The 13916-nt window shown below is 32.5% G+C and overlaps 1 protein-coding gene and 1 pseudogene across 1 annotated transcript; one reads left to right on the top strand and one right to left on the bottom strand.

Moving 5' to 3' along the window:
* Positions 1–4944: 4944 nt before the first annotated feature.
* On the bottom strand, positions 4945–6296 carry LOC104748807 (F-box protein At2g18780 pseudogene; annotated as a pseudogene).
* A 95-nt stretch (positions 6297–6391) lies between these two features.
* On the top strand, positions 6392–9237 carry LOC104747551 (pantothenate kinase). Its single transcript, XM_010469202.3, has 12 exons — positions 6392–6733; positions 7090–7155; positions 7344–7410; positions 7492–7560; positions 7650–7790; positions 7876–8004; positions 8103–8189; positions 8289–8363; positions 8444–8521; positions 8613–8690; positions 8781–8843; positions 8959–9237. The coding sequence occupies exons 1-12, from the start codon at positions 6564–6566 to the stop codon at positions 9037–9039; spliced, it is 1104 nt and encodes a 367-aa protein (XP_010467504.1). The 5' UTR covers positions 6392–6563; the 3' UTR covers positions 9040–9237.
* The last annotated feature ends 4679 nt before the right edge of the window (positions 9238–13916 follow it).

Here is a 13916-nt window from a genome sequence, read left to right as displayed (position 1 = left end):
ATGCAGAAATGTGTCCAACATCAGTGTCTATATAATGGTAAGAGGAGGATCCATATGTGTTCATTTAACTTTGCACATTCTCTCTCTGAATTTATCTACAAAACAAACTCACGGGAATATTTATATCTAATGCACTTATGCAAGCAATAGATGTTGTGGTTGGCTTGAATTTAGATCAGTGACTAACAAAACACTAACTGGGAGAGCTCCCTTTGTTCGTAAAGGTGCCTAGGCGTAGTTGTATGATAAGTTTCCAGCTGAGTTCAGTAGTGAACACCTGTCTTGGGAAGTTGTTACAAAACCATGACTTGTCTACTTCTCATACTATGATCATTTGGTTTGTTTGTTTATTAAGCGGTAAGGCATCAAACACTAATAAGGCTTAGTATGTTTTTTGTGACTTTGTAAATTGATGATAAAATCTACAAGAAAAAGGCAAAACCAAAATGCTATGTTGCAACGAAAAGGCACAACTCCAAAATCTACAAGACAAAAGACGTGTTGGACGAGCCAAACAAGACCGCACATGACAGTATACTGAAACGCAATTCCGATGGATATAATAAAAGTTAGGGAGAATCAGAAAAAAGGGATCACTAAGCGGTATTGGTTTAGGATTTAGAAAGAATTTTAATGACTTTAAAAGTTATGTAAAATATGTTGTTATTCAATCAAGACTTTTTAAAACTCTTTAAAAATGTGGTAAAGAATTTTAATGACTTTAAAAGTTATGTAAAATATGTTGTTATTCAATCAAGACTTTTTAAAACTCTTTAAAAATGTGGTGTTATTGGTTGTGGATTTGTAAAAAGTTATCTAAAATCTTGATAAATCTAGTGTTATTGGATTAAGAGTCTAAAGTCATGAAAATTTTTATGTTATTCAATTAAAACAAAAGAATCTTGGATTGTTAATGAATTCAAATATTGTGTTATTGGTTTAGGATTTTATATCATCTATATTAAGTACATTTTGGTTTATGCCCTTTAAGTTTTACTTTTTTTTTTTTTTTTACAACATTAACCCCTAAAACAATTCCATAAATAACATTGCAGAGAAACTCAAATACTAAACTTTTTTAAAATGACCAACATTTGTTACATTTATTGCCATAAAATCTTAACAACATCTATACATTCCGGTTTTTCCAAAAACAACTCTACCCATTAAAGTTTTAACCCATTAAATCTCCAAAACTATTTTTATGGATGCTAGAATCTCTCAAATATAAATGATATACAACAACTTTTCCATAACAAAAGTTTACAATATCCATAATTATATTAACATTAATAAATTTCCTAAACCGAAAATCTAATTATAAAATATCACATTAAATATGTTGAACCCCCCCCCCCCCCCATATAATTTGGTTTATTTTTTGAGGAATTACCAAAAAAATTAAAATTCTATTAATTATCATAAACTATATATATTGACATGGAAAATTTATAAACTATAAAAATATGCTAATTTGGTAAAACAATTAACATAATTAAACTTGATAAAAAAACTTATTTTGATTATTTTTTTTTACGCAAAAACTTATTTTGATTTTGGTGAGACGGGTTGGCATTAATCTCATATAGGGAGTTAAGTGGAATTGTTTTTTTTCTTTTTTAAACACTTTTAGATATGTACCAGGAGATAAATGTATAACTAGACTATACATATACCACACAGGTTAAAACCTTGAAAACACTACAAAAATCCTAGACTTTGAATATTTATATCAAATACCTGTAAAATTTTATATTTTTAAAATTAATAAAACAATAATAAAATAACAAATAAATACAATATAAATTTTAAATTTTTAAAATTAAAAATATTGTCCCGCGGTGTACCATGGGTTAAATCCTAGTTTCCTTCATAACAAAAGTCATGAAAACTCTTTCATCAAATAGAAAGATTTTGAAAGATTTTATGAAAGATTTTACAAGATTAGGAAACACAAATCAGCAAGATTTAAAATAACTTCCTAAACAATCTCTTAGGAGGGGTTATTGGTTTAGGATTTAGAAAGAATTTTAATGACTTTAAAAGTTATGTAAAATATGTTGTTATTCAATCAAGACTTTTTAAAACTCTTTAAAAATTTGGTGTTATTGGTTGTGGATTTGTAAAAAGTTATCTAAAATTTTGATAAATCTAGTGTTATTGGATTAAGAGTCTTATAAAGTCATGGAAAGTTTTATGTTATTCAATTAAAAAAAAAGAATTTTGGATTGTTAATGAATTCAAATTTTGTGTTATTGGTTTAGGATTTTATATCATTTCCTTCATAACAAAAGTCATGAAAACTCTTTCATGAAATAGAAAGATTTTGAAAGATTTTATGAAAGATTTTACAAGATTAGGAAACACAAATCAGCAAGATTTAAAATAACTTTCTAACAATCTCTTATAGAATCTTTCATTTTTACTTTCTAATTTTCTATGATTTAAAAAGTCAGCAAGATTTTTAAAAACACAAAGTCACTAAAATTCTTTCTAAATCCTAAACCAATACCTCCCCCTTATAGAATCCTTCATTTTTACTTTCTAATTTTCTATGATTTTAAAAATCAGCAAGATTTTTAAAAACACAAAGTCATTAAAATTCTTTCTAAATCCTAAACCAATGTCCACCCAAATTAATAAACTCACATCTAACAAATTTTAAAATGTAAAATATAGGAAAAATAAGTAGATATACAGTAATAGAGGTAATATAATTTATACAAAAAAAATTATATAAGTTACCTTTTTAATGGATAAAATTTGATATAAAAATTTAGAAAATGGTTTCTACTGTTTTGAAAAAATGGATTTTGTATTCTAACATTTTGTACATGTTATACTAATACCATCTGTGAGGTTCCCAGGGTTAAACATATATAACCCTTCGTTAAACGGCTCTACCATCTCAGTGGATTCTGTTAGAACTTCTTTATATCCCATGATGTTAGTAACATCATGGTAATCCAACCAATCATACGACCGAACCAGTATCTCTTGAATATCCAATAGATGCTCAAAGTCAGAGTCGTTTTGGAGATTGTGAGGCTGGAAAATAAAAAATCTAAAATAATACAATTGTTCCACATTTCACAAATCGTTTTATTATTTAAACAAAATGTACCCCATTACATATTGTTTTTCTTTCCACTATTCACATATTATCTCGCACCATTTGTTGCGCACAAACCACACTTGTTACGTATGATGCATTTCTCTCATACAAATTGCACTTAAATTGCACTGCACTATTGGATATGTTTGTTCCACATTTCACAATTCGTTTTCACCAGCCTCAATCACTCATTATCCGACAAGATAAATTGTCATGATGTTTGATGTCAATCTAACACCCTCCACAATATTGGTGGACTCCTTTAATAAATATTTATTTCTCCTCCATCCTTGCATCTCACAAATTATAATGAGTTATGGACAAAACTCCTCTATACTACTAAATTTCTAGGTTACTATTCAATCTCATTGATCATGAGGTGAGAAAAACGTATTAGCAAAAAGTATACAATAAAAATCTCTACGGCTAAAAAATGAGTTGTGGAAATTGGGATTAGGGTTCATAACGTAGGACACAAAAGGGTTAAATGCTTTATGCTCCTTTCCATCTCGATATCTTGCCAATTCGATAAGGAGAAGATCTGTTATTTGTTTATGATTGATGAAATGGGAAACTTGGGTTTTGTGTAAATTATTAAATTCAATGAAGAAAGTATTGTGTTTTCTGCAAAGAGAGTTTGTCTGGATCATTGTTTTGTTCTTACTTGCTCTGTTCAGACTTTTGTTGATTGCTGTGTTTTCATACATGATATGTAGAATTTGAGGTATTTAGATCATAGTCTATCTGAATGATGGATGTAGTTTGATTAGTATAGATGTTTGTAGGACAAAAAGTGGCTAACCGAGATATATCTTTCCATATTCTTCTGTTATTACAAAAGCTTTTTTAGGTAGTTTTGTTTTGTGTTAGTATCATGGTGTGAAGAGAACCAAAGATGCAAGGATGCATGAGTGAGAGTGATTAGTTGTGTTAGTATCATGGTGAGTTTATAATATACAAATGATTTGGGTTAGGGAGATGAAAGCAGTTGCGCTAAAAGCTCATAGAATCCCTTCTTCTGTTCTTGCAACTTGGTACACTGAAAAAACAGCACCCAGTAGCAGGGTTAAACCTAAGAGGTTTCAGAACATAGGGAAGAAGTAGAAGGTTGTGTCTTTTTAGGTAAAATGTGATCTTGTTAGTGGTCAAGCTGATATCCAAACAGATGACCTAGGTTCCATTATCCTTTAGGCTCTAGGCTACAATAGTAATGATTGTCTTGCAGTTATAACATACATTGAGTTATATTGTACCTATTTCCGTATTTCTTGCTGGTTTCTTAATTTACTTAACATAGGTCCTTTTAGTGGAACAAAACAACGCACATACGGCCTTAAGGGTTTGCATATGTTTGTTCCGAACGATGAATTCTTTCTTGGTTCTGTTAGATTTGCTTGACATGCAGAAATGTGTCCAACATCAGTGTCTATATAATGGTAAGAGGATCCATATGTGTTCATTTAACTTTGCACATTCTCTCTCTGAATTTATCTACAAAACAAACTTACGGGAATATCTATATCTGATGCACTTATGCAAGCAATAGATGTTGTGGTTGGCTTGAATTTAGATCAGTGACTAACAAAACACTAACTGGGAGAGCTCCCTTTGTTCGTAAAGGTGCCTAGGCGTAGTTGTATGATAAGTTTCCAGCTGAGTTCAGTAGTGAACACCTGTCTTGGGAAGTTGTTACAAAACCATGACTTGTCTACTTCTCATACTATGATCATTTGGTTTGTTTGTTTATTAAGCGGTAAGGCATCAAACACTAATAAGGCTTAGTATGTTTTTTGTGACTTTGTAAATTGATGATAAAATCTACAAGAAAAAGGCAAAACCAAAATGCTATGTTGCAACGAAAAGGCACAACTCCAAAATCTACAAGACAAAAGACGTGTTGGACGAGCCAAACAAGACCGCACATGACAGTATACTGAAACGCAAATCCTATGGATATAATAGAAGTTATAACAGGATGAACAAAGCAAAGAAAGCAGCAGTCTATGTTGAAAAACCAACAATTGTCAATTAATAATAAAATCGAAGATAAAGACAATAATAGATTAGGCTGTGTTCTGGTTGATTTGCACAGAGCTCGGAACATAAGAGCACCAAAGTGGCCAACAAGTTCGGTGCCTAGATTCGCCAAGATCAACTTTCTTAAAGTAGCCCTTCCTTCCAATGATGCGAGTGGGGTTACAGCTACCTACGTTCTTATCAAGAACCACGGCTACCTTCTTCCTCTTGTCAACGAAGAAACTCCCGGTGAAAGGTTTCATATCAACCTTTAAGAAGGGCTTGTTCCAGGAAACTGCATTAGGCTCAATCTTGCTGCTAATCCATATTTTCAAGGTATATGGAGAAGTACATCGCTGAAACAACACGGCAAGCTGGTTTTCCCCAACACTAGATAGAGCTACAGTATCTCGAAGGAAAGGGTGAAACGGCAGAGGCAGACGTGGTCCAAATCTCTCAGTGGTGAAGTCAAAACAGAGTAAGAAATAAGAATGATCTCCTCCTGCTAGGATAACCTTGTCACGGGCAAACCAGTAAGTGTTGCCATGGAGAGACAAGCCACGGTGAACAAATTCTATATCCCAGTCCGGATTGACATCAAGAACCTTCCATGAATTAGAGCCAAAACTGTAAATTTCAAACTCACGAAGTTGGATACTCATTTTTTTTATAGTCGTATACATCCACAAATCTCAAGACTTTGTGGTTCATCTTCATCTCGTCGTAGCCAAGAGCGTACCTGTCCCATATGTTGAAAGAGGTTCTAGGTTGGACCGACCATGTTTGACCTGAACAAGGGTTCCAAACAACAAGCCTAGATATGTCTTCTTTGGTAGGAGGGGTGCATAACAATAAACCATCGCAGTGAAAGATATTAGATATGTCGACTCGATCTGCGTCCTCCAGGCTAATAAGTTGACCTAAACGCTCTATACGAGTAGGAGAGAAGAGATTGACTCTGAATAAAGAGACCCTGTAATTGAGCATCATGACCACATGAAACTCCTTCATCTGCTTCTTCTTTACCGATGTGCCTCCTTATAAAAGACCCATCTTTGGATAAAGTGTTCCACTTTTTGCATGTTGATCGCACTCCTCTCAGAGATGTCACCGGAATCTTTAAGAGCACCTCCTCTGCCAAATCCCTTGGAAGATCGGAGAGCATCGTCTCGTCGTTCACCAATGAATTTTGCTCAGGGAAATTTTGTGAAGCCGAAAGATGACTGATTTATTTGGGTTAAAGTTTGGAACTTTTCCTAAATATTTCGACAGTGAAGTGTGGAACTTTAAATACAAACCGAACCCGAAGCATGTGTGTGGTGTTATAACAAACCGCCCAATGGAGAGGCTTTGACCCGTACCGACCCGACCCGACCCGGCTCTAGATACACTTGTCATCCTCAATCGTTTCTGAAGATTACAAGCAAAAGAGATGGAGAGCGATTCAGAGATGGTTCCGTTTCCTCAGTTACCGACGCCAATAGAAACCAGCTACAGGGCTTGTACCATTCCTTATAGATTCCCTTCTGATGATCCCAAAAAAGCAACTCCTACTGAACTCTCCTGGATCAACGTCTTCGCCAATTCCATCCCTTCTTTCAAGTTACTACTTCTCTTCCTACTACTGCTTTCTCTCTTTGACCTTTTAGTTTCTATCTACTTTGACCAGATTCAAATTCTGTTAATGGTGATTGTTCATGTTCATGGGTCCGATCAAGTTTTGATTTTGTTACTTGATGTTGCTTCTCTTAGGCTCATATATCAAAAAATCTGAGGAACATATTAGTTCTTCAGCTTAATTTGACTAATGTCGTTTGTAGTTTTGGTGTGTTGACTTTCCTGAGTTTACATGGTTTTTGACTTGGTTACATCACGAGGAAACCTATAGTAGTTTCTGTGATCTTGTAGAAAACAGTTGCAATCATAATGTCAATGTTCTGAAGCTGTTTCATTCGTAGGAAACGTGCAGAGAGCGATACAACGGTTCCGGATGCTCCTGCTAGAGCTGAAAAATTTGCAGAAAGGTACATATTGTGTATTGGTGGTAATTGTCAAGGTTTTGGTGGTTAGGAGATCTTTTGGCAATGTCACCTTCATAAACTAGAACGAATTTTGTGCCCTATGCTTTGCGTTTTTTCATACTCTCTGAAGGGCCCTTGAATGATATGGTATTTGCATTTGCATTTGATATGTATTGCCTTGATTCTGGAAGATATGAGGGAATTCTTGAAGACTTGAAGAAAGATCCAGAGAGCCATGGTGGACCACCAGATGGCATTGTAAGTCAAAACACCTCATGATATATCTTTTCCTCTGGTGTAGTGAGCTTTGTTTTCATGGATTATTTTGGCTTTTTTTAGCTTTTATGTCGACTTCGTGAGCAAGTACTCAGAGAATTAGGATTCAGGGACATATTCAAGAAAGTGAAGGTGTGAATTTCCTTTCAAGGGATCTTGAGGTTTTAAGATAGCTAGTACTTATTCTCTTTGATTAAAATGAGTTTACATACAATGAATAGGATGAGGAGAATGCAAAGGCTATAACACTATTTCCTGAAGTTGTCCGTCTGAGTGATGCTATTGAAGATGACGGAAAACGGTTAGAGAATTTGGTGAGAGGGATATTTGCTGGAAACATCTTTGATTTGGGTTCTGCGCAGGTATCTTTCAGTCACCTCTCTTTGGTATCTCCCACAGGAAGCATGTTCTAATATATGGGGTGTTTTCTTATCACTTTTTTTGAAGCTTGCTGAAGTTTTCTCAAGGGATGGCATGTCTTTCTTGGCAAGCTGTGAAAATTTGGTTCCACGACCATGGGTCATTGATGACTTGGATAACTTCCAAGCCAAATGGATCAATAAGTCTTGGAAGAAGGTAACTCATTTGTTTTGCTCTTGCTCTAATGCTTTGTTCTGACTTCAGTGGTTAACCACTTGACAAAATGAATTGTTTATCTTTGCTTTTCATTACAGGCAGTGATTTTTGTTGATAATTCTGGTGCAGACATAATTTTGGGTATATTGCCGTTTGCAAGAGAGTTGCTCCGTCGAGGAACTCAGGTACTTTTGACTATAACTGAGTCTTTTAGTTCAAACTCTCTTGAGTGAGTTTTGAGTATACTCTGAAATCTTCGTCCTCTTCATCTTTTCTCCTTGAAGGTGGTGCTTGCTGCTAATGAGCTGCCATCTATCAACGACATAACATATACGGAGCTTACAGAGATCTTGTCACAGGTGAATTAGGTGATGAATGAGTAATTCTTGATATTCGCAGCTTTGAAAAGTGAATCTGAATTTTTAGTCTTAATTTACAGTTGAAGGATGAAAATGGCCAATTGATAGGCGTTGATACTTCGAAGCTTCTGATTGCAAATTCAGGAAACGACTTACCAGTAAGACATTAGAAGCTCCCTGAAAGATAAATGGTTTTATTCATTGGATTCTTATGTTTCTTTTTTCTCCTTCCCCATATTTCTTTTTCAGGTTATCGATCTCTCAAGAGTATCACAAGAGCTTGCTTACCTTTCATCTGATGCCGACTTAGTCATCGTAGAAGGCATGGTAAGTCTCATTTATAGTGAAAGTGAAACGCAAGTTAACTATATAAGTAGTCTTGGTTTTGTTAACTAACTTCTTGGCTGTTCTAATCAGGGTCGTGGAATTGAAACAAACCTTTATGCTCAGTTCAAGTGTGATTCTCTCAAGATTGGAATGGTATTAGTTTCACTATTTCATGTCACTCTCTTTTGTTTTCATTGGATTAATGAAAAGAAATGTCGTTTTTATTGCTTAATTCTGCTTACTCGTGTTCCATCCTTCTGTTATGCAGGTGAAGCATGTTGAAGTAGCAGAGTTTCTTGGAGGACGGCTTTATGACTGTGTCTTCAAATACAATGAAGTCCAGAGCTAATTATATATTCAGTAATCTCCAGTCTCGCTTATCCCCTGCAGTCATTTTTTACTGAATCGGGTTCAAAACATAGGGTATGCTTTATGCTCCTCTCCATCTTGATATGGTAAAAGACTTGCTCTTCGTTTGTGATGGATAAAGTGGAAAGGGACTTCTTGAAATTATGCTTGGTTTATATAATTCGATTTGATGGAAAAACAAGTATGTATATTCAGCAAACCGAGTTCATATCTGATCGTTCACGGTGCTTTCTTGTCTGCTTTGGTCAGATTTGATTGTGGTTCTTCATTCTGACATGTAGTCGTAGAAGTTAACATCACTTACGGTAAACTCATAGAATCGCTTCTCTCAAAAACCAGCTCCCAGTTGTAAAAGATTTTGTTTGTGTTTGACAAACCATGCTTTTGCTTGTGTTCAAGAATCCAAACAAATTTGTTAAACCGCATGAAATAAAAAATATGGGGTATATAGACTAAGTATCGAGGGTGCGTTTCAAGTTTTTAGGTGCAGTTTACTTTTTATGTTAATAGGTTAAATATCCCGAACTAAAAGAAAAATAAGCACATTTGAGTCTTAGATAATTTAAAGATAAAAAAATATAAATTAAAATCTGAAAAAAGTAAATTTAAATAAAGAATGTTAACATTTATTAGTAAATATTACATACTTCTAATTAGAAAATGATATTGGAATAAATAAGAAAACTTTAAGTAAAATCATGACAGTATCACACATATCTCAATCTAATATTATTAGCACAATGATATATGATTAATATTATATACCTGAAAAGTGAATATTGAAATTACAAAAAATCTAAAATAATACAACTATTCATAACGACAAAAAATACAATTTAAGTAAAATAATATTTCAAAAAGGGAAAATATATAATAATCTCACATATTCCTAATTTATAAAAAGAAACTCAAATAAAATAGGGATCCTTTTAGTAATTCAATAATTCTTTTTCATTTTATGATTACTAATTACTATATTATTTTCTATCTACTGTTTCAAAAAAATTAATTGTAATCGTTTTAGTTTTAGGATTTTTTATTTATTGTAAAATTTTGGTATTATTTATATATTTTATATACCTTTTTAAAATAGAAAAATGCAATCGTTTTTACTTTTAGGATTGATTTATGATATTATTATTCTTTTTATTTCAGAATCTAATCAATAGAGATGACATGTGTCACGATCATGCATATTACTAAGTTTGAAATTCAGTTTTTGCTAGTTAAATATCATGAATTATAATAATGATAATACTTTATTAAACACACTGTTTTGGTTTGTAAATCATATATCTTAAATATATATCTTGAATCACTTGTTGCATTTTTTACTATTTAAACAAAATATACCGCATTACACGTTGTTTTTTTTCCACCATTCACAATTATCTCGCACCATTTGTTGCGCACAAACCACACTTGTTACATATGTTGCATTTATCTCATACAAATTGAACTTAAACTGCACTACATTATTGAATATGCTTGTTCCACATTTCAAAATTCATTTTCACCAACCTAAGTCACTAATTATCTGACAAACTAAATTATTGCGGATGGTGGTAGATGTTATAAACATCATGGCAGTTCATAACCATCTACCACCGTCCACAGTATTGGTGGACTCCTTTAATAAATTATTATTAGGTTTTAAACCGTAGTACACCGCGACACAATTTCTTTTATATAATAAAATTTTAACTTCTATTTTTTGTTATATTTAGTTAATTAGTATTTGGATTGTTCATTATTAGTAGAAATAATAAAATACATAATAAGTAATTTATAAGATATTATCGGATTAAGACACAATTTTGCTAATGATTTAATTGTTCTACAGAATTTAGTTAGTTAAGTTACCTTGATTTGATATGTCTAATATTCTAATATTTATTGTTGACCAAATAATTAAATGAAGATTTAACCCGTATTTTAACATCAAATTAATAATATTTTAATTTTATACTAATGTTAATTCAAATCTATCAAGTCTTTTAACCCGTCCTACTATATAACCATATTATATAGTATTTTAAATTATTTATAAGCAATGATTGTAAGATTTTAATTGATAAAGGAAAATAGCAATGAACTGGAGGTATTATAAGGATAATACCCGATTCAAGGTATCGATTTAGGTAATGATGTTAAATGTAAAGATTGTATAAGTATAAACAAAAATTGATATAGGAAAATAGAAATTAATTTAGAAGAGATATTTTAGGAATCAAATTGATGTAACAATTTTATAGACATATTAATTGAGTACTCGATTTTGAATTGCCATATTTTAGTTATTATTTTGTGTAATTTTTTAGGGATTAGCTTTGTAAATAAGTATAACTAAAAGAGTATAACAGAAAATATCGATAATTATTGATATATAAAAAGATTTTCCTAATTTTATAATTTCTTTTGTATAAATTATCTTATTATATAAAATTGAGTTTTGAAAGTTAGCCATTAACAAGATTTTGACATGTGTCAAGTTTATATCAATATGATATTTTGACATGTGTAAAAGTTAATATTTAATAAGAGGGATCTGAGATTACAACGAAAAAACAAAATATTTTGTTTTAAACAATATTAATAATATAAAAAGATAATCATCGAGCTAGAACCGATTGATATTTTGAATCAAGCGGATACTGAAAAATTATTGTGGGAGGAGGCCAAGTCGTATTCGGTGAGATATCTGGATCCTCCGCCTTCGCTAAATAATAGAGGTTCTTTTCCCATGTGTCAGGTTGATGGTTAATGGAAAGGTTCAGATCCTTTCCAGGGTCTAGGCTGGTGGTGTTGCGGTGACGAGGATTCAATGCTTCTGTTGGGAGCTCGAAGTCATAGAAGAGGCCTCACACCCTTACATGCGGAATTTCAAGCACTGATCTGGGCTATGGAGTCCTTACTGGAGGCTGGAGTCGACTGCCAGGTTTTTGAGACGGATTGTGCCGAACTTGTAGACATGGTGCAGACGCCGGAGGACTGGCCCGCTTTTACGAATCTCCTGGAGGATTTTTCATCGCTTCGGACCTCTTATCCTTCCTTCACCCTCGATAGGATCTCACGAGACTCCAACTCACGGGCTGATTGCCTTGCTCGGTCGTCAAGAACTTTGCTTTCGGAATCTACTTTTGTAAACGTTTATCCTCCAGTTTGGGCCACCAATCTTGGAGTCCTTTTTTAATTTTATTAATGTTTGGTTGAAAAAAAAAAAAAAAGATAATCATCAAAAATTACAAATATTATTATTTTTTTTAAATAATTATTAGGAGATTATATATATATATATATATATATATTTCATAAAATTTGAAACTATAACATTATTTACTTATTTTAAATTTTAAGTTATTAATTCTACAAAGAATAGAAATGGGATTAAGGAAAATATACAGTTAATTATTAATTCTAAATTTGTAAATATTCACTTCTATATAAACAAGGTCGTCTCATATTTTTCATCTAACAAAATAATTTATTCAAAAATATTGTTTTCTACTTTGTTCTATTGGTAAAATTTTTTTAATGGAAAGGTAATTTTGTCTTATTTTTTTAAATCGAAATTTTTTCATACTTTCTCCTTTTTCAGTTTGGAATAGGTAAAGATTAATATGTTGACCCAAAAAAAAATTAATATATGCGTCTTCTTTTTCTAATACTGTATTTTAAAATTTAATGTAGTATTTTTAGATTGTTTTATTTAATTTATCTTTTCACATTTGAATTATTTAGGATTCATATATTATCGTGCTTATAATTTTCTAAAATTTTTTATTTATGTCAAATTAATTTTCTTCTAATTTTTTTTGATTGGTTGGTCACTTTTTTTTTTGCAAACATAATTGTTACCATTCATTCAATCCCAAAGGGAGATAAAGAGTAGAAGCTCATCAACCTAAGATAGATACATTGGAAAAACATTGTTGATAGATCCATAGGAAATCAGAGAAAACAAAACAAAGAAAATATCATATGGTGATTTGTAGGATCGGTAAACAAGTATTAAAAGTCTCCTGGACTTAATAAATCGGCCATCGGATATAGGTGGGCCATGAGTAGACATGGGGTCCACTAAAGAAGGTGAACCCATGGACTGAGAGTGGACATGGGGCTCACTAAGCAAAGTGGCAGTTGGGGCATTCCAGAGAAAAATGCTACATAATGGTGTGTCAAAGACACTTCCACGAATACATTGGAAAATTTAACAGTAGTTACTATCAAAGGTCTTTAGTTTCATTGTTTGTCGGAGCAAGCCATTTTGACATAGCTAAAACACGTGAACATGTTCTCTCCACACATGAGGAGGGCAAAGTCGAGGTTTTCTCTATGGTGGAGGAGGTTGGACGCAAGGTTATCTTCCCAAGGGAAAAAGGTGGAGGAGGTTGGACGCAAGGTTATCTCCCCAAGGGAGGAAGGTGAAGCCATGCAAGGTTCTCTCCATAAGTGAGGAGGGCAGAGCCGAGGTTCTCTCCATAAGTGAGGAGGGCGGAGCCGAGGTTCTCTCCATGGTTGGTCATACACTATTGTGATGATACATCATTGATTAGTATACTATGTAATATAATTTTTATTCAAAATATTTTTTGACCCAATAATTTTAGTAATTAAAAAAATTATGCGAAAGTATAAGTAAAAAGACATATAATAGTTGGCTTAATGTGTTTATACAGACATTTTCTAGGTGGTGGTAAAAAATATATTTGTAACATACAATATATTTAGGTGTAAAAAATACGCTTTTAATGGTAACATAAATAAAAGATTTGTAAATAGATATAAATCAGTATATTATAGCAAAAATAAAATTTATAAATAACATACAACAAATTTTAATACATTTTTGTTAAA

The sequence above is a fragment of the Camelina sativa genome, chromosome 15 (genome assembly GCF_030686135.1).
Source record: "Camelina sativa cultivar CO46 ecotype springtype chromosome 15, ASM3068613v1".
Taxonomy (NCBI): Eukaryota; Viridiplantae; Streptophyta; class Magnoliopsida; order Brassicales; family Brassicaceae; genus Camelina; species Camelina sativa.
Note: the sequence above shows the minus strand (reverse complement) of the source record. Positions and strands in the feature narration are given on the sequence as shown.